Source organism: Anser brachyrhynchus (assembly GCF_964034855.1).
Source record: "Anser brachyrhynchus genome assembly, chromosome: 1".
NCBI lineage: Eukaryota > Metazoa > Chordata > Aves > Anseriformes > Anatidae > Anser > Anser brachyrhynchus.
In genome coordinates, this window is record NC_137694.1 from 75,573,978 (window position 1) to 75,593,631 (window position 19,654).

At 40.8% G+C, this 19,654-nt stretch overlaps 1 protein-coding gene across 38 annotated transcripts in view; it reads right to left on the reverse strand.

Annotated features, from left to right (window-relative positions):
• Positions 1 to 57: 57 nt before the first annotated feature.
• The window catches only part of PPFIBP1 (PPFIA binding protein 1), a 110,973-nt gene continuing 91,376 nt past the window's right edge, over positions 58 to 19,654 (reverse strand). For 27 of the 38 annotated variants that reach the window (XM_080581993.1, XM_080582025.1, XM_080582004.1 and 24 more), the window contains 14 exons: positions 19,569 to 19,598; positions 18,209 to 18,380; positions 16,690 to 16,722; positions 14,391 to 14,532; positions 13,818 to 13,946; positions 12,877 to 13,027; positions 11,508 to 11,619; positions 11,256 to 11,344; positions 6,932 to 7,054; positions 5,555 to 5,680; positions 4,516 to 4,704; positions 3,780 to 3,959; positions 3,357 to 3,422; positions 58 to 2,723 (listed from right to left, as the gene is read on the reverse strand). In XM_080581993.1, the coding sequence (XP_080438119.1) occupies positions 2,637 to 2,723; positions 3,357 to 3,422; positions 3,780 to 3,959; positions 4,516 to 4,704; positions 5,555 to 5,680; positions 6,932 to 7,054; positions 11,256 to 11,344; positions 11,508 to 11,619; positions 12,877 to 13,027; positions 13,818 to 13,946; positions 14,391 to 14,532; positions 16,690 to 16,722; positions 18,209 to 18,380; positions 19,569 to 19,598 (1,629 nt within the window). In that variant the 3' untranslated portion in view covers positions 58 to 2,636. The remainder of the gene's footprint in view (positions 2,724 to 3,356; positions 3,423 to 3,779; positions 3,960 to 4,515; positions 4,705 to 5,554; positions 5,681 to 6,931; positions 7,055 to 11,255; positions 11,345 to 11,507; positions 11,620 to 12,876; positions 13,028 to 13,817; positions 13,947 to 14,390; positions 14,533 to 16,689; positions 16,723 to 18,208; positions 18,381 to 19,568; positions 19,599 to 19,654) is intronic. The other 11 variants (XM_080582008.1, XM_080582014.1, XM_080582006.1 and 8 more) reach the window with 1 other exon arrangement.

The following is a 19,654-nucleotide window of genomic DNA, read 5'->3' on the forward strand; positions in this document are numbered from 1 at the left end:
TTCCTAGGAAATTTAAAAAAAAATAGGGATACATATTTAAAATAAACACAAACACTTGGCATTTTCCACAGATTTTATTGGATCTTACATGGCAATACACAGTAGTAATGTTGCCCTCTTCAAAAATGCACAAATTAAAATACCACAACGGTATCAATTTTGTGCACATGCACGCATAAATTTCCTGACTTCATCCCTTGCTTTCATATTAGACCCCCATAAAATAATTATGGTTCAGATGATAGGCAGCTTTGAAGGGACAACCAATTTTCCAACCAGTAGATGCTGAAATGGGTTGTTCGGAGCAGAATTTTACTTACACTGGACTTAAAAACAAATGATCATCTTCTGCTCCCGATATGTTTGTTAATAGCACTGGACTGAAAAGAAATTTGAGAGTATTTGCTTATACTTGTTTCAGCACATAATATTGTGTCACTAGCCCCTTTTTTTTCCTGTGAATATCCAGCCATTATGTCCACTAGTCATCGCCTGCTAAAAGAGTGAATCTAGAGGAATACTGTTGCTCAGAAGCCTGTGCCATGTCTTCCCAGTGCTTCTCTACTGGTAAGAGCCCAACTTACATGTAAATAATAACCATATTGCAAATTATTCACAGAAGGCAAGCCCTGAATCCACATCTGAGTATTTGCACCTGAAAGCTGGAAGCAGGCATTACAGAATGTGGTATTTCTGCCTAATTAAAATAGCTCAAACACCCCCAAGACAGCAGAGGAATAAACAACAGACAGCGAATTTGTGGATGTTACTTAGTCAGGAATTTTGAATAAAGCACCAGTGTTGTAGTCTGTTTGTAGAGAAATGGAAAGTGGCACAAACTGAATATGAATAATTATGGATTGTTTGCCTGGCTCCAGTTACTAAAGAGAGAATGGCAGCACTTGATATCATATACAACACAACTGGTCCGCATCAAATTTTTCATCTTTGCACATAAATAGCCTTCACTGCACATCCTTCAAAAAAAAAAAAAAGGACTTGTAATAGGTTATAAGGTAACAATAGTATAGTGCTAGAATATGCCTCCAGTCTAGCCTGCATCTGACAGGAGCTCTGTGGAAGCCCCTGGAAGAATCTTCCTTCCCTTCCTAACTTTTGTAATGGTGTTTCAGAAATACCCACAAAATCAGCCGAAATCTAAAATCCATTATACCACACAAGCAGCATGTCAGAAATGGTTTCATCACCACCTTTGCTGGAAGTGACAACTCTTGTAAAAGCCAAACAGCACTGCAAGGAGCAATTCTAACTGGATTTTTTTCCTTTACAAAGCAAAGAAGTTTCATGCCATTGTGCTAAAACACATGCAACATTCAACACCATACAAGCAACCACTGTAATAAACAGTTACTTTTTTGGCTTTTGGCTAGGACATCTTGCAATACAGAAAAATTCTGACAAAAAAATTCTACTGGCTAGTTAAACTTATTAAAATCTGATGATCTTCAAGGCAAAAGAGTTACATTTTAAGAAGGTAAAATGATATGCAACATGTTTGATATCTGTATTTTTGAGGGAAGTTCCCACCTTGGCTTTAATATTACAAAATAATATATTTCCTATACATTTATCTCTATATATAATTTTTTTTTTTTTTTTTGCAACTACACCATCTTTATGTTAGTTACAGCACAGAAATATCCCTTCCATATGCAGGGAGTACTCTTAACTTGAAGGAAAACTCTCCAGAATATTTTTAAGTCACAGAAACATTAATAACCTTCTTGAATGCTATAACTACTGCTGCTAGGAACACGGAAGAAGACATTTCTAAATTTGCAGTTTCCATAAGAGTCACTGCCAGTAGAAACATGCTTTATAATTGTTTCATCCCAAATGGAAGATCATTATACTGTGCACTTAGTAAAAAGCAAAAAAATCAAACAGTTCCAAAGGTCAGCCTGCCTTTTCCAGTAACCAGCTGGTATGCAAACTGGGATAATCTTTTACAAACCTCTCCCCTTCCCCCACACCTCAAGCTTTCCATCACTCTATTTCACAAAATTTAAATTTCTGCTTTTACATGTACTTCATATATTCTTTTTTCTTTGTCTTTTTTTTTTTTTTTATAAAACAGTATAAAAATAAAAGCAACAATTAAGAGCTACCAAGGAGGGCACGAATGACTAAAATCCTACATTGGATATCATGGGAAGGGCAGAACTAGTATTTGTGCTGGACAAATGCCTTTGAAACAGATAGCAATAACATCTTGTTTCAACTGAAAACCTAGAGAAAGCTGGTCAACATCTACGGACAAAATACATCTATTCCGAAACAGTATAAAGGATTATATCAGGACAAGAATAAGCAAAAGGAGCACTATGATACCATGTAAATTTAAATGCAACACTCTAAAACATACCACCGGTTTGTACATTAAGTATAGTAAAAACAATTACAATTCACCAGTGTCTGGGTGTTTCTTATGGCAACTTCAGAGTAGGCACCTTTTTTTTTTTTTTTTTTTTTAAATTCACCACCTCCCAGTATTACTTCTAACAAACAGAAGCAAGAGCAATGTAATGTACATGATTTGCTGCCTGTCATGTGTAATGATGTTTCTTGCACATAGGAAAGTGAGCTGAGCCTTCATCAGTGCCTAGTGGTTACCATCACACGTTGGAGTCCTCATCCGTTATACTGGTGCTAGGAGAGCGAGTTGCAAAGTCTTTAAACATTTCATCTTCTTTTAACATGTGCTAGAAAGGAAATGAGGGAAGAGTCAAGGTTCAGGCCCTCCCAACTAATATCAAGCACTGAGAACAGTCCGGTCTCATGTCTGGCAGCAAACAACACTAACAGGCAAGGCACCGCATCACTCTTCCCCTCCAGAGCCACCCTCATTGATTTCCGGGGGTCCCCTGGCTCAGGGGACAGAGCCAACTGAAAAATAACTCAACTACAAAAACTGTGAGGAACAGAGGTTTTCTTTTTTTTTTTTTTTTTACCCCATGGCCCAGCCCCATTTCTGCTGGCACAAATGGCTTGGGAAATGCAGACTGGGGCTGGGCTGACTCCTGTTTCTGATGAGGCTTCACTGTATCTGTAGTTTGCACAGTTATTTTACATACTTAGGTTCTCAGAGACTGAGGTATTTCACCCCATCCAAACACTCTCTCTCACTAAAAGCACCGATATCTAGCAAAGCAATTGCCCCCAAAAATACAAAACTAAGCTGCTTGACAGAGCCGCTAACAGTGATGAAAATTTGCATTTAAGTGTGTTTGGAGATAACTCAGCACTGCTATTTAATACTAGAGACTGGCAAAGGTCTTAGGTCCATTTTACAGAAAAAGGAACTTTATTCTACAGACACCAGTTTTACGCCTTACTGTCAAGTTGTTGATGCCTTCAGAAAATGCTCCTATTTGCCTCACTGTCCCTTCTGAATCTTCCATCTGCAAAAAACAGATAATGAATAATGAATGAATAATAAATCCTCTGTATGCCACAATAGAATGGCAATTAAGTACGGCAGACAATGTAAATGCTTGATTACACCCAACCTGGTCAGAGCAAGGCAAGAGTGTGGCCCATCAGGGCCACAAGCTACGCAAGAGAGGGTCTTACAGGCATTGCATTCACAGCTTGTATCTTCCTGTGCCGAGAGACATGTTTGTTATGTTTGTTAGTAGTGCTGTGTGACTGTAAGAAGTAAGGACCTTCTCAGGCCAAAGTAAAGGAAAGGTTTCATTGTGAAAAGGAGGTTTTCCACCAACCATGACAGTAGAGTCAAGGATTTTAAACTGTTTTACCTGCTCCAGTCTGTCCAAATCGTCGTCATCATACACTCGGATATCCAGGCCAGGCTTAAAACCCTTCTTTGACCCACTTCCAGAAGCCCTCCCCAGTTCCATAGGACACACATACTCTTCCACATCATCTTGCTTCTTCTTCCTCAGGCTTCCAAAATTGCTGAAGGCAAGTTTCTTTGGCTTACAAGTGAAGAGAAAAATGACAAATTAGAGTAAGCAAAGAATTAACAGATCTCTCTGCATTTGATGTTTCAATCAATGTAAGCAGATGATGAAGCGTTAAGACCCCACTGTTCTCCTAACAATGACTTTCTGAATAGCTGCATTTCCTGATAACTGCATCCAAAAGAACAAGATGTGTTCTCTCATTCTAACACTATTAGGAAAGCAACATTTAAAGAATCCAAGATGACAGAAGAATGCCATCACATAAAACCAAGAGCATATGAACAGTAAGAGAGAGTCTACATCCCAAACATCTGATAGTATAGAGAGAAGGACAACCCACAAGAGTGCTACCTTTTGTCTGTATGTATGAGGAGCTGAGATGTGGTGTGCTCACAGTAGACACAAGAGTCAAACCCAGAACTGCTGAGTCCTATTTTAATGTGTTTTTTTCATTAGCAGCCAGCCCCTTTTCTCAGACCTCACTGAACTGTGCTCCAAGAACAGGTAAAACTGGATATCTAAATGTCTGCCTGGAAGCTCATACATGGACCCAGAACAAGTGGCCTACCTTTACTTTGGCAGTTGCTGTTAAGAGGACATAGTCTGGGGACTCCATGGCTTCACGTTTCTTCTGCTGGGCATCCTGCCCAATGAGGAGGTTGAAATGAGTCGCCAAGTGCCGTCGCAGCAGTGTCTTGTTTGGTGGGATGTTCAGCAATTGCGCCATGGTTTCTACATTGAAACGTGGCTCCAAAACCTTTTAACCAAACCACAGAGAATACAGCTGAAGCCAATACTGTCTGATGAGGTCTCAAGGACATCAAGAGGCACACCTGTCTTAGTCACCTCCTAAGGTTGCTTTGAGTTTTGTTTTTATTTTAGAGAAAATATACAACAAAGAGGAAGCAAAAAGAGATAAAGTTAAAAGTTAATAGTTAAAGTTAATAAAGTTAAAGTTAATAGTTAAAGGATGCATAAAATGCTACCTCCAGACTTGCTTTCTTGAGCTATATTGAAACAAACTGGCAGGTAAGAAAAAAAGAACACATAAATCCAACCTTAGCTCATGTGATAGGTGAAGCTATCACAAAACGTTTATTCACCATCCTCTTTAATGCTGGAAAATGCAGTCAAAGGAATGATGGAAAATAAACAGACATAAAACGTCTGGAGAAAGGATATACCTCTCAATCACAACAGAATTCTACAAGTATAAGTCTCTAGCCTGGAGCATCTCATGGTAGAGCAACTAAAAGCAATGCTGGTTTGACACTGAAATTACAGATTTTATGAAAGAATCAAACCCCGCTCACAAAAGAAAAACATACTCGGGTCTAGGAAGGAAGATAGTGGAAGGTGGAGAACACCATCAAATTGTGAGGGGGATACAGGTAAACAAACTCATTGCTTTCCAAACTAATTTTGCCCAAGACATTCATGTTTTTAAAACTATAAGGTAATGAATTTTGACAGCAACTTATTATTAACCAGAAACAGAAGAAAAAATAAGTGTGGCTGCTGCAAAGATATCAGAACTTTGCTCTAGCAATTCTCAGCTCTAATTTTTTTTTTTTTATAAAACAGAGTAAGCCTGCCTAAAACCTTACCATCAGTCCCCCGTGCACACCACTCCCCCGCAGATTAGGTGCATACTCTGCCAGATCAACAGAGCGTAACCACTCCATCACGCGATGATTGGTCCACTGGGTGACCTCAGAAGGTGTGACATTACTCTGTGAACAGGAGAAACAGGCAGTTAAGGAGACTTCCCAACATAGCTGTCGCAGCCTAACCTTTACTGAAATAAACCTCTCCTGTCTTTAATGCACACAAGCCCACCTTGCACTTGAGAAAAAGCTTCCACTCTTTTTGGGTTACTATCTTGCAGCAATGTCAAAGCAGAGATGGGTCTGGACCAAACCCCACGCATTCCCCAAGTACTGCAAGATTTCAGAGCAGATACAAACTGAAATTTCATCAGAAATATTTTACCTCTGTATTGCAAAGGGTTCACAATATGCTGAGCTCTCCTGAGTTTCTTAAGCTGCTTCTTCAACTCAGAGTTAAGATACTGACAACTCTAGATGATGAGGACACTGATATGAAGCTACCTTTCTGATGTTTTTCTAGTCATAACAAGAAGAGTCTAAAGCCTTCCAGCAACGCAGTATGGTTAGAAATAAGTCAGTTTCAAGTGTGGTTCATTCACAACATGAAATGTTTTATCTTTCTAATAATCTAAGCCTAGAACTGATCACAGCAGCTTAGTGTGTGTTTATCCTACTGGGAAATGATCATCTTTCTTGCTCTTTTTACAGGAAGTTGTGCCAAATAACATGAGCTGTGTCTGTGAATTGAGTGGGCAGGTCCGTATCATACTTCATGCCGTTTGAATATCTTGCTGCGTACTAGGAATAGTTGCAATTTCTACCAGTGGAGCTGAAAACTAGCTATCTCCACATGGTGCAGATATGCATCATGTATCTAAACCCAAGACTCTGGGTTGGTTCATCAGCCATTTCCCTAGTCAGTGTACACTGCTTCCAAAACAAACTGATAGCAGTTTCCCATCTGATAAGAGTACCAAATTTCTTTTACAGAGGAAATTCTGACACGGCCATAGACTTCACAATTACATAAGCCTCACAGTAACTGTGCACTAAGTTCAAGATGACTTGTGTTACTGAAAGCATATCAAAGGCAAGAGAGCCAGTTGTCAGCTAGGAAGAGGGAAGAGGAATGGGAAATTTGGCAAAGAGATATGACTCTGGGGCAATGGCCCGCGGAAGAAAGAAAAGTGGTGTTCCAGGTAATTACAGCAGGGCATGAAACTTGGGAACAAAATAAGAAAGAGGAAACAAAAAATGAAACAAAATGAAATAGGAGACAGCGAATAAAGGAGAAGAGGGCAAAGAAGGAATAATCACAAACACCCAGAAAAAACCTAGAGGATTCTTCTTCACAGTTCCATCTTCAAGCAGTACCTCATCTGATGGCCTCCTGCGCAGACAGTTAGGCTCAAAGTTATTTATTCTCAGAACTTGGATGGCCCTTTTGATGCTGAGGTGGTGGAGGACACTGACAACCTTCAAGGACAGCAAATCATCCTGTCGAAGAGGAAGGGGGAGTTAGTAAACACAAATGCACTTATTAGAGGAACTAACATCCAACTGTAGGAGACTGCTTTGGACTCTGGCTTAAAATGTCACATCTGACACATTCTGGGATAAAATTTTAATAAATGAGACACAGGATGTCAAACCATCTGTCCCTGAAGAAAATCTTCCTATATTGCTCCATACTAGCTCCTGCGTGATGTTCTTCACATACGGTATGGAGCTTAGTATAAGAAATCTGGAGTGATGATGATGGGAAAGGGTGAGATGATGCCTCCTCTGTGATCCTATTAGAGACAGGACAGCTTTCTAAACACACTGCATCAGAATCAGACAGCATTTTCATTTAGTCCTGACCAAAGTTTTAATATCACAAACATCCAGCTCGAAGTTTAATTTAAAACAATAAATTACCCTGAAAACTATTTGAGACATTCTGTATGGTTAAAATGAAAAAAAAAAAAAAAAAAAGAGGAAATAAAAATATGAGGTTATGTCAGGTTGGTCTCCTGCAACTGCGAATGCTTATAGAAATGCAAGTCATAAGTGGTGGAAGGAGCTGTTCAGTGGCTTACAGCAGGAAGCCACAGTAAGGCAGAAGGCAGGGAAAGGGTGACCACATGCAGGCTGCTGAGAGGCTCACCTTGACTTACCATTACCCTGGAGCTCCTACCTTGTGCAGACACCTCCTGCAGTTTGAGGAAAGGAGGGCAGGTTGGCCAGGAGTGCCAACTCCCTGTTCAGCACCCCAGCACATGCCAGGGGAGCAACATCAGGCACCCAGATGGCCTGGAGCTTTGCCTCCCTGATATGGCACCGCAAGGCAGCCTGGCTGTGAATTTACACCACATCATTTTCAGCATGGGATGAGCCACTTCTCACACATCGCAGGGTAAGAGCACGCAAAGACACAGGCACACTCCTCTCTGCAACACGTGATACTAACAAAAGCAGATGATTCTTTCTCCAAAAGCTTGATTCTCCCAATGTTTTTTTACTTACACATTAATCTTGTAGAGAAATTCATTTTAGAGCTCACACAGACCAGCTATTTAGGTTCCCACCACTCTTTCATAGAAAGAGTCACACATCTCCTGAGACGTGTGAGAATTTCTACCATGCCAAAGAACGAGACACTGCCTCACAGTGTCCCTCTCCCTGCACTGGCCACCAGGCGCACCCTTTGGCTGAATAGGTAGCTTTTAGACGTCAAGAGCTGGGAGAGGCATGTTTCCTTCCCCTTTGTGACAACAGCAGCAAGCAGCAGTTTTGCTCTGGCTCCATTATACCCCTTGTTCTTCTTCTTATATTAAGGGCTACTTCAAATCACTGAGAAGGGGAAGAGAGAGTGTTTTGGCAACCAAGAGGGCTTAACTCACAGGATACACATGGTGAAAACAGCCAAGGAGACAAAAAGTTTACATGAGGCTTGCAGGTTAGAAAAGACTGTTGCTGTGACCTGCTGATGGGTTTGCAATCTATGCAATGCAGAAGATGCCATTCTTTGCCTACCTCTGTTTTCACTCCAATGTCTAGCCCCAGAAATTTATCATACCAAAACCAAAATAATCAGTTTCTCTCTCAGAAAGACATGAAAAAGTTTCATGAAGGAGTACATGACCAGCCTGGAGAGACTTCCCAGCTCAACCTCAGCTAGCTACTGCAGCACCAGAGAAGGGCTACAAAGAACTTGTCCTGCACTGCAACAGGGGTCACATGCTGTGAGACTTGCATTCTTGCTAAGTTAGGCTCTTTGATTATAATTTAATCCTTATTGTGCCATTAAGTGTCTCAAAGTCTGATTCTTTTCCAGTACAAGTTGGCTGACAAATTAATTTATGCACCTTTATGTCAGGGTTAACCCTGACATAAATGTTTTAGTATTACATGTGTTACAAATACTGGACTATTTTGTAATTTTGTCAGAATAATCTATGACTAGATTCTTCACTTGCCCAAATATTTCATTGTTTTCAGCTAACCTTATGATGAATTTAAGATTAGAGTTTCTATTTCATAGTTTGCTATTTTAGTTTGAGTCGGGGTAAATCTTCATGTGATTTTTAACAGTATTTTTCATACTTTGCATACAGCTGTATTTAGTTGATTATTTACACAATCTGCTAAAAATTTATTGGTTCTACTCTAAAACACTCCTAGCAATTTAAAATTAAAGGGAATTGACAGGAAAAATACCTATTTAAAAGTCAACGCCCCTGCTGCATTTCCCTCCTCTGTCCACCTATTACTTTTCTACTTTAAGAGAAAAAAAGACTGTTGAATAACAGAAGTTCCTTTACCACCTATACTGTATCCTATCAGCATTCAATGCTCATCTAGTCAATAGAGTGATAAAGTCTCCCAACACAAGATCAACCTCAGCAGAACCTGCTGGCATCAGATCTCCATGATTTAACAAGCAGAAGAAAGAAACTCCCTCCTACTTTTATATTAAAGTCCAAACTCAAAAACTAAAGGAAGCAAACACCAAAACACCTTATGCAAGCAGCAAGTACTTGAGTATCTGACTGAAAAGCACTTGACAGCAAAATCATGTCAGGTAGCTGAGCTAATGTGAGAGCTGTAAAAAATACATGCAAACATGGCACAGAATGATAACTTCTACTCTGTTCATAGCACAACTCATGAGAGAACACCACTGCAACTGACTTCTTTGTTACAAAGAAGGGAATAATACTGGCTATGCTCAGTTTGCATTTACTTCTCCAGAGAAGAACAAATGCCTTATAAGTCATCTTACCTGACATTTTAGACAAATGAAACCTGCTAGGTTGGCTTCACCTGACAGGCACTAAAGTGGGTTGCTGACATTAGTGCTGTACATTTTGAAATACATTATACAAATGCTATTAAATGTATCCTGTTTTCAAACAAGCTGTCTCTTAAAACTGCAATTCTCTTCAAAGAAAATTGCTTGGGTTTTCTAACCCTAAGCATCCACATGAATATGTAAATAGACTTAATGTTTGCTCATTGAAGAGAAGAAAAACTGCCACCTACTTCTATTAATTAATAGCATCATGAACAGCAAAAGCCCAGCTGCATGAAATCCGACCACAGAATCTGCATGCTTTTGTGTACTTACACATGCTGCCTGAGCACATCAGACAATGTCACAGACAATTAAGCGCAAGATTTCCCATTACTCATGTATGAGTCTGGGCTCTTGCTTACTATGTTTGCTCTTTCACTTTAAGATAGTGTCTTTAAAGCTGGAAAGAATATAGGAAATACTTGCAGGTGAGCTGTACTATCAGGGCTTCAGTTTTCTACAGGTTGCAGCTATTAGCGTTAACACAGGATACCCACTACAGTTTCAAGCAGTCCTTTAAACACGGCGATACAGCGTGTGCAAATATGGCATCCCAGAATATCTTTTTAGCACTGGCAGTGCTTCTGACACTCTCACCTCTTAACTTTCTCCCTGCAATTATGCAGAAAATTTGCAGGCCCAATTTCTGAACTGTTCAACAGCTTTGAAAATACTGACATCTCATGAGACATATGAGATGCATAGGTGTTCAAATGAGCTCTGCTTTTGGTACACAACATGAGTATGTGTGTAGCCTCTGCAATACTGCAAGAGCAAGTGTAAGCTCCAACTTTAGCTTCCTTTCAACAGATCTTGTCATCTGGGGCAAAACTCAAATGTGCAGATGGTGACCTCATAGTACTTCTAAGTTTCTCTTTAAAATTTTGAACAAAGGCCCAGAGGAATGTGCAGATGGTCTGCTGGCCTCCAGATGTGTCAACTTTCTGCTCTAGGAAGCTACAAGCCAGACTGCCATGACCTGACTCCTCACGGACACCAGACCCTGTAAGATGTCTATCTGGTCCTGCTCTCCCCAGAGGGATTTGAGAACAGATGTCTGTGTTGCCAGAGCTGCCCAACCAGCCACAGATGCCCTCCAGTGCCCCATAAATGGGGTGCTTATGGGGACAGCAAGGATTTGGCTGGTGCAAACTCCTGCGGGAGGGCTGAGGGAAAGAGGTTTAAGTGTTAAAGTGAATTTAATATCTATGCAGTCACAATGATGGCAGGTTGAAAGCAGGTCTCTCCAGCCTCACCTGGTCTTCAGTGAGCTGTCTGGAGGTATGCCAGTGTGCTTTGAAGTGAGGAAGAACTAAGAACATGGCAAAGATGTCATGAAAAGAAGAAACATTTACTCACCACACTCATGTAATGGAGCATTCGGCCATCCACCTTTCCTTCATCGAACTGGGTCTTATATTGGGGGAGGCCAATGTCATCCAGCCACCCTAAGACAGAGACAACCACATTAGTGTGGCAAAGCTCTCCTCGATTAATACCAACCATGTCTGTAACACCAGTTAGTGCTATTATCACTCTTTGAGCCTTAAATTTGCCATGATTAGGAACCCCTACAAAAAGTTGCTGCTTCAGCATGCAATAAAATCTTACTGGTAACCCAGTGGTAATCCAGTTTTCCATGATTGTTTTCTTCTTCAGACCCAAGCGCCTGCAGAGCAAGCTGAAGCTTCTTCCGATGCAATGGGTGCTTTATCCCAAGCTCCTGTGAAAGTAAGGAAAGCAGCAAAGCTTGTGACAATACTGTATTTTATTTCTCCCTCTGCTACGTAAGAATTGAATATGTTTTCAGAAAGTCACAGTGTAAACAGCACTTGATGGTGACTTGGCAGGTATATTTCCCATGGCTGAATACCAACACCATCTCAGCACATGCTTGGAACTATGGAAATGCCAGCTCACTGGAGTGGATTAAGGGATATAGGTTCTTTAGAACTATATGAAAATATCAGTCATAGTATTATCATACCAGCTTAAAACAAACAAACAATTTAAAACATGTTAATATTCAAAAAAAATACTTGATGTTTTTACTTCCTTCCCTCCCACTTAGGCAGGTAAGGTTAAATGAGTTAGTTAAAAGCATATAAAGGTCCCAGGAATTATTGAAATTTATTAATGCTTCCAAATGCACAAGAACTTCCCCAGTCTAGAGGTGTAAGTGCAGCCATTGAAGATTTATTTAATCCCATGTACACTTTTACTAGCGCTCACTAGTTCATATTACCTCTGAGTACTGCAAACCACTATGTCCACATCACACTTCTTGTACTCCAGTTGTAGTATAGCTACAACTTTGAATTAGCTTACTGTCTAATTGAAACAACCCCCCTTCCCCAGGGTTACTATTTCCTGAGGGCAGTAATTCTTAGAAGTTGGAAATTCAAACATTAGCAAACATTGTGGATTCAAAGTGTAAACTAAACCAACTTTTTTTCTGCTTCTAGTTTCAGGAAACAAGATATAAACAATTCCATAACTTAAGACAAAGAAAATGGTCACCCTGTGTGTAACAGGGTGTATACCTCTGTGTAAAATGGGCAGAAAATACATCCATACCAAAGCAGCAGCTTTTTACACCTTTTTCACACAGGCATAAAATAACTGTGCCATAAATAAATGTTAATGAACCTGTTTCAAACCTGTTTGATAATGAAGCAGTCTTGTGTGCATGTTTTTAAAAAGCAGCACAGCCAATTCAGGTGTCCATGTCTAGTGAAGTTAATTCACAAACTTCTAATTAAGAGTTTCATTACAGAACATTACATTTCTACTAAATGTCACTTACAAAGAACCAGATTTTGCATTGTTGCAGATGATATTTAAAAAGAAAACAAACTTTTTTTTTTTACATTTTTATTTTGACTGGATGCACTTTACAGTGCAGACATAATTTACATGAATATAAATACTTTTTTTTTTGGTAAGTTTAATTAAAAGTAGTGTTTCTAGTACTTCTCACCTTTTCCAAATCCTGCTGAGAAGCCTGAAGAAGTGTTTGCCCCGACAATATCCATTGTCTGCCATTACTTATATAAGAGCCTAGTCCTTGGTCCTGGAGCCAGTTGCATACCTGCTCCTTTGTCCACTTGGCAAATGGCATGTCCAGCTCACTTTAGAAGATTTTACAAAAAAAAAGAGACTGATAATCCCACGCCTCAATCTCCTGCTTTCATACTTAAAATAATAACAAAAACAACAACAATAATAAAAACAACTGAGCCATTCACTCATGGGTATTTGGTGGGAGCTGGGGCAATCTCCAGGGGAGAACGTGCATCATGATCAGCTGCTATGTGAGCCTTGGAATAGTGTGTCTCTAATATATATATATAGTGTGTCAGAATTGTTAGCATATAATTAATATAATATAGCATAAATATAATGTTGTCATATAATAGTGTGTCAGAATTGTTAGCACCATAAAGTGCAAATTTCTACTGATCTCCTGTCACCATTGCAATAAACATAATCTATTAATGCTACTAGCACAATCACCTTTGCTGCCTAGGGTGGCTAGAACTCTGAAAAAAAACCATAATATTTCACTTTTGGCCTTAATCCCTAGAAATGCAGCAGGAAACATACTGGAGGAATATCTGTCACGGCCACACGAGGGCTCATGTTCCATTTTGTGCATCCTTACAGATGCACTCCTGCAAAGTCACAGGCATGAAAAGCTTCACTCAGCAGCAGCATCCCACTCCTGGACACCCACCACCCAACCAGCCTCAACCTTGCCAAGACCACCTCTCAAAGGAGGAAATAGCATGCATCTGCCTGTTTCTGCTCGCCAGGAGAGGGGATGTATCCTTTTGACATTGTGCTTCTCCTTTTGACCCTGTGCTCTACTGGAGCTGCCAGGAAGACAAGCATCAGCACACTTTTCACCACTCATCTTACTTGTGAGACTGCCCCAGGTCTCGAGACCAGCCCAGTCGTGGCCCTGCAGTTGCTCTTGTCCCTCCTCTTTTGAACTCAGTCTCAGACACATCATCTAGGTTGAAAGTGGTAGACTGACTTCTTTTAAGTCTAGATTAATGGAAGGAAACATATTCACATTTGACCAAGGAAAAAGCATGGTTCTACTAGCACAACCAACACACACAAGATTTCCCATGGGGTTTGTAGCCCTTCCTCCACCCACCACCAAACCACCAGTAGCCCAAAAAACCCTTAAATGCCATGCTGGCTCCTGCTCTTGTGACAGTCACACCAACCGTGCCCGCAGCCTGCCTTGAACAGACCACAGGGCCACTGGATGGAGAGGGAAAAAGGGAAGATGAGAATCTGAGACAGATTTGAGAGAAAATGCATACAAGAAGATGGAAGACAAAGCAGTGCCCCTGCTAAGCCCACCAGCTTCTTCCTCCCAAAGGCATCAGCTCGGGCAGCCCCAGTGCTCAGCTGGAACCCTTGCAAAACCGTTTGCAAAATCCAGCTCTGCAGAACGGTCATTTCGCATTTTTTACTTACTTTCCAAAAAACTTCTTGATTCCTCTGGCCTTTTTCTTGGAATCTGGAGAAGGTGGAGTCATCTGTAAACTATCTGTTTCTTTTGGTCGAGGGGGCAAGCCAGCCAGGTCCAAGTGATCTGCAGATCCTTTTTCTGTTTCAGCTATTAGAAAACAAAGCTCCATCAAAACTTACTTCCACAGCACTGTACAAACACACTCCTGAACTCTGGAACAACTCTTTCTAAAATTATTGAGCCCCCTTGTTGAGAAAATGGGGCAAAAAGGATGGGAAAAATCCAGGAGAAACAAAATGTGTTCCTCATTCATGGGACTTACTGAAACACTCCAAGGCAATGTCCTTGCTGGTTGAGTAGGCAACAAACATTTGGTGAATTAATCAATGAATTAAATCCCAAGTACACTCTTTCTCAGGGAGTGTCCTTTCACAGAAGCCCAGGAACAAATCAGTGCCATAGCAGGAGTCCCCAGAGCACAAAAAAAGAAATGATTACCCTGTGGGCATCTTTCCTAAAGATCAGCAGTATCTCCTAAGTTCCCCACTCAGAAAATTCCAGCAACAAACAATTCCTCCTACACCCCAGGAGTGGGAGGGCCCTTTCACCTCATTGGTGGAAAGAGGGCTTCCCCCATGCAAGTTCTGGAGCATTTCGTTCTGTAGAGAAATACCGTGAAGTCTAGGCTCTGTCTGAACTGGATCTTCTCTTTGGAGAGAAGCACAGAGCACTCTGATTAACGTGAAAAGTTTGATCTATAGCTGTTGTTTTCTTTGACAACAAACCTCACAAGTGAAGTTGTTACAAGACTGTTTAGTAAAAGCTAAGCTAACAAAGAACAAAACTACTTAAAGACCATTTAAAAAGAAAACTACACAAAACTGCAGTATCTATTAGGCTACATAAGCAGAGATGTGGCAGCAAAGTGCTATATAGCTGAATAAAGTCACCATGTGGAGCTTATGCTGCTTGCTGAGGAACAGTGACAGCACAAGCCTGCTCAGATGAAGCAGCTGTGGCAAGGCAGCCTACAGCAGGCGGACAGTCAGGCCTGCAGCCACTTTTACCATATTTTCACACGGGTGTGTAATTAGATGACCATTGTTTGTTTTTGACATGGACTCTCAGACTTCCAGGAGAAAACAAGCTGCATGGATCCAGCTAGATCACATACTGCTGGGACACGTGGTCTCAGCGTATCTTTCTACTGAGCAAAATTTTAGATGTTTCAGCTAGACTACATTTGAACATGCCCCATTTTCCTTCAATGATTTACAAGTGAAACCTCATAGTGAAGCGACAAGGTCACATAAAAGATGACTTCTTCGTACTTCGGTTTGACCACTACTGAATATGGGAATTCTGCCAGTGAGAGACAGCAGTAGTGTCAAACCAGGCTTTTGCATTAGTGATTTTTGCTTTACTCGCAGAAGAACAAGTGCTAGCTTAGAAAAAAACACATTTAAACATAATTCTGAAGAGAGAGTACCAGGACAAGGCTAGATGCATTAGAAGCAGAGATTTGTGGGTATTGCAACATTTGCTCCTTGTGCCTTGCTCCACTGACACAATCTCTAAGAGGAGATGACATTTATGGGGCTGTATGGGAAACCAAGAGGGCCAAGAGCACTCGTCTCTCTTTGTCAGCACGGGTGACACGCGATGGCTGTGCTGCCACCCCAGCTGACACAGCTCTACTTGCTAATGTCAGACCCTGCAGGTCCTCCCTGCCCTTGCCAGAATCACCCAGGGAATGCTCACATCACAAGACCAGGTTTTACTACATAAACAGCTCCATCCCAATCTGCCCCAATTACTTCTCATTCATTTACTACATAATAAATATAACTACTTCTCAGAAGAGAACTTACATACCCTTCCCCTCAGAGCTCCCCTAAATGAATGCCTGAGAAGTAAATACATTCCAACCCTGCTTCGCCACCCTTCAAGTTTGTACAGGGGTGTCCAAGAGGGACACCAGCACAAAGGTGCCCCACTTGTTTATATGTTGCTGATTCTCAGTTGCTGCCTTGGTCTGTAGGTAACTCTGTGCTCAAAGCTTTGGCAAAGGTCTCTGCAAAGTAACCCGCAATCTCTCTCATTAGTAGCAGCTATCAAGAAATGGCGCAGCTGACTTATAGCAGAGGGCAGATGTTACATGGAAACTCCTTTTAGCAATGCACAAAAGTTTTGATGCAGAGCTCTCATGTCTAGCTTTTGCTTTAAAAGTATGTGGCCATAACCAGCTGTTAGCAGCAGTCACAGCGCAGCGCTGGTACAGGCAGACATGCAGTATTACTATACCTAAAGTAGGTGCACTTGCACTTCGACTGCGATCTTCAGATATCCAAACAACGCACATAACCACACGCAGCACAAGGGGAGAGAACACGCAGAGGGACAAGGTAAAACACATTTCAAAACTTACATCAGCAAAATACAAGACAAAAGGAGGGAGGTACAATAGACACATGCACCACACACAACATTGAATTCACAGAGAGATTAGGATTACCAATTCACTGCTAATCCCCCTCTCACAGAAAAAGAAATGCAGATCTTTGGTGGAAAGGGTAAAACAGCACCTCAGTCACTTCAGTGCAGGCAGGTCACCTGCTATGTGACTCACACAGGCTCCTGTGGGGTGACAAGTATCTGGACAACAGTTTTACAGATGGAAGCACTGAAATCTGGATAACATAGGTAACTCATTCAAATCCACAGAACCATGCTGTAGATGGCCCACCTTCCAGTCCTTTATGACAGCCACAAGAACTCCATCTTGTTAGACAAATTAATTTCAGGATGAAACAGATGATTACACAAAAGCACACACAAAATAAATCAAAGCAAAGTCTAACCCTCAGAATAGACTGTATATCTATTCCAAGTAAGCTAGTAAGTTTCCATGCCATGTGACATAGGTAAATAATGTGCAATGCATAATTACAGTGTGAGCAAGTTACTTCTTTTAAAAAATGATGTAGAATTATCATCGGTAAGTAAAAGCAGGAGACTCTTCTGCTCAAGACAGAAGAAGCTATCCCCTTTTATGTTTCTGAAAGGCAGAGCTAAAGTCCTACATTTTGTGCAATAGAAATCAAAAAATTTTAGATAAATGGCAGTAGATCTGATGGACAGACTCACTTGATGCTTGAACTGGAGCAGTGTAAATACTACTGTAGCAGAGCAGCTAATGCAAGTAGGATTTCAGCTGCTGATAACAGCAGCTTCTGCATTAAGCAAAATATTTTATTTCTTCATCGTGTGAATGTCATCAAATGACAAAACCAAAACAAAAAACCTTCCATCACAGGTCTAGAACTCAAAATGAGCTTGAATAACTTGTCAATGCTGTTCTCGTTGTCACAATCTCTTTTGCAAGGCTACTTAAATACACATAAAATAAAGAGGAAGACTGAATGTAGCTGCCTCATTTCTGTACATCTGAAAATCTTATGAAAGATAAACTGAGGATGGGACCATGGAAAAAAAGAACACCCACAAATCTCATGTGTGAACTACTACCAGACAGCCAGCATTTCAGAACTGCAGCAATCCATTACAAAGTCTCAGGGGAGATACCATAGCAGAGGTTGAGACAGATCAACTAACTTCATTACATCAGAGAGGTTTTCTCTGTCTGTTGCTTTTTTCCGATCATTCTACTGAGAACAGTACCACCAAGTCACAGTGAGACCAAGGCTGGCTTTCCTGCTTCTTAGGACTGTTACAGCACCCAGAAAAATAAACCTTTAGTTCTCTGTTATTAAGACCTTGGTTCAAAATGCACAGAATCTGAGTGCAGGTGCACAATACCTACCCAGATTTGGGGCACTTGCAGTCCTCTTGTTATTTTTTATCTTGAAAAAGCCTCGTCCAAATGAAGATCTGGCTTTACGGGTACCAAAACTATCCTCATCTCCTGTGACACCATGAGAAGGAGATTTTGGAGGGAGGGTTGCAAAATTATTACCTTCCATTGGAGGTTTAACCTGCTTAAGGTAGGGAAACAGTCAGTATCAGGGGGAAATGCAAAAAACGTTTTGAGAAAGATACAAAGTGACTGCTGACAGATAACCTGAAGAGTCATTCCTTCCCATTTGTTACTACAAGAAAACAAGGCAAAAGCCATAAAGGAGAACACAGACAAGATCTTCATTTGAGTATGTTCAGGACCCAGGATTACTATCACTAGCTTCTAAGAATAATGTGTTGTCTTGAAGATGTTTCTCAGTTTTTGCAAGTAAGGCTTACAGGTATGAAAAAGATAAAAATACAGTCCTGGAAGGCTTTGAACTTTTCCAGCTTTCCAGGGTTTCTGTCTCCCCCATTGGTAGCTGCAGGGGCAATGGGAAGCAAAGAGGGAGACAAAACCCCCACACTAAATCAGTTCTCTGCCAAGTGCCACACAGCCCCTTTCATCTTGTCACTGCTCTGCAATTTTAGAACAAATTAATTGATTATGTTCACTGACCAAGTTGAGAGGAAAGTAAGCACCAAGCAACGAGTAAAAATGACAGGACAGAAAATCAGAAACATCAGTTCACCAATTTGAAGTAGTAGTTTTAACCTTTTTCCCTGTTTCACTGTTTCTTTAAAAGGCAGAAACAAACTCATTCACAATACAAACACATTCCTTTGGCTTTTGCTGAATGGATACCACATTCAGGCTAAAAGCAGTGTCTGATATAGGTGTTCTCTCTACTCAGATCTTCCTACAGGCAGCAACTGTTGCATGCAAACTACTGACACAGTAGGGTAGACCATGGTGTAACTGTTCTGTAATGACAGTCTCTTTAAGAACACAGCTGTTACAGAAAACAATTTGGAAACCCAAGGGTTTTTAGAGACACTAATCAAAGGTAATTATAGTCAGTGTAATAGTTAATGGTTAGCTTTGCTAATTATTGAGTAGTAGAATTATGTGCGGGAAACATTAGCTTAGATGGCAACCTTGTGCTCTACCAGACTGAAAGATAATCCACATGTGAGAGGACAAGAATGTGTGAGATACAAAGCGGTTGTGGCAATCATCATATCCTCCTTGCTATCTTGTTTGCAGGTTTGCTATTCTCCCTTTGGAACTGCATGCTGCAATTTTACAAGTTTGAGCCTTTCACCACCTACTACTTGCTGTCCACATTTCTCTGTGTTCACACAGGAGCATACACACACATTACCTCTGTTGGCTTCTGTGCAGGGTCTCTGTCCTGTTTGGGAAAGATTAAGAAACACATTTTAGAAGTCACAGTTTATAGTCAGTATC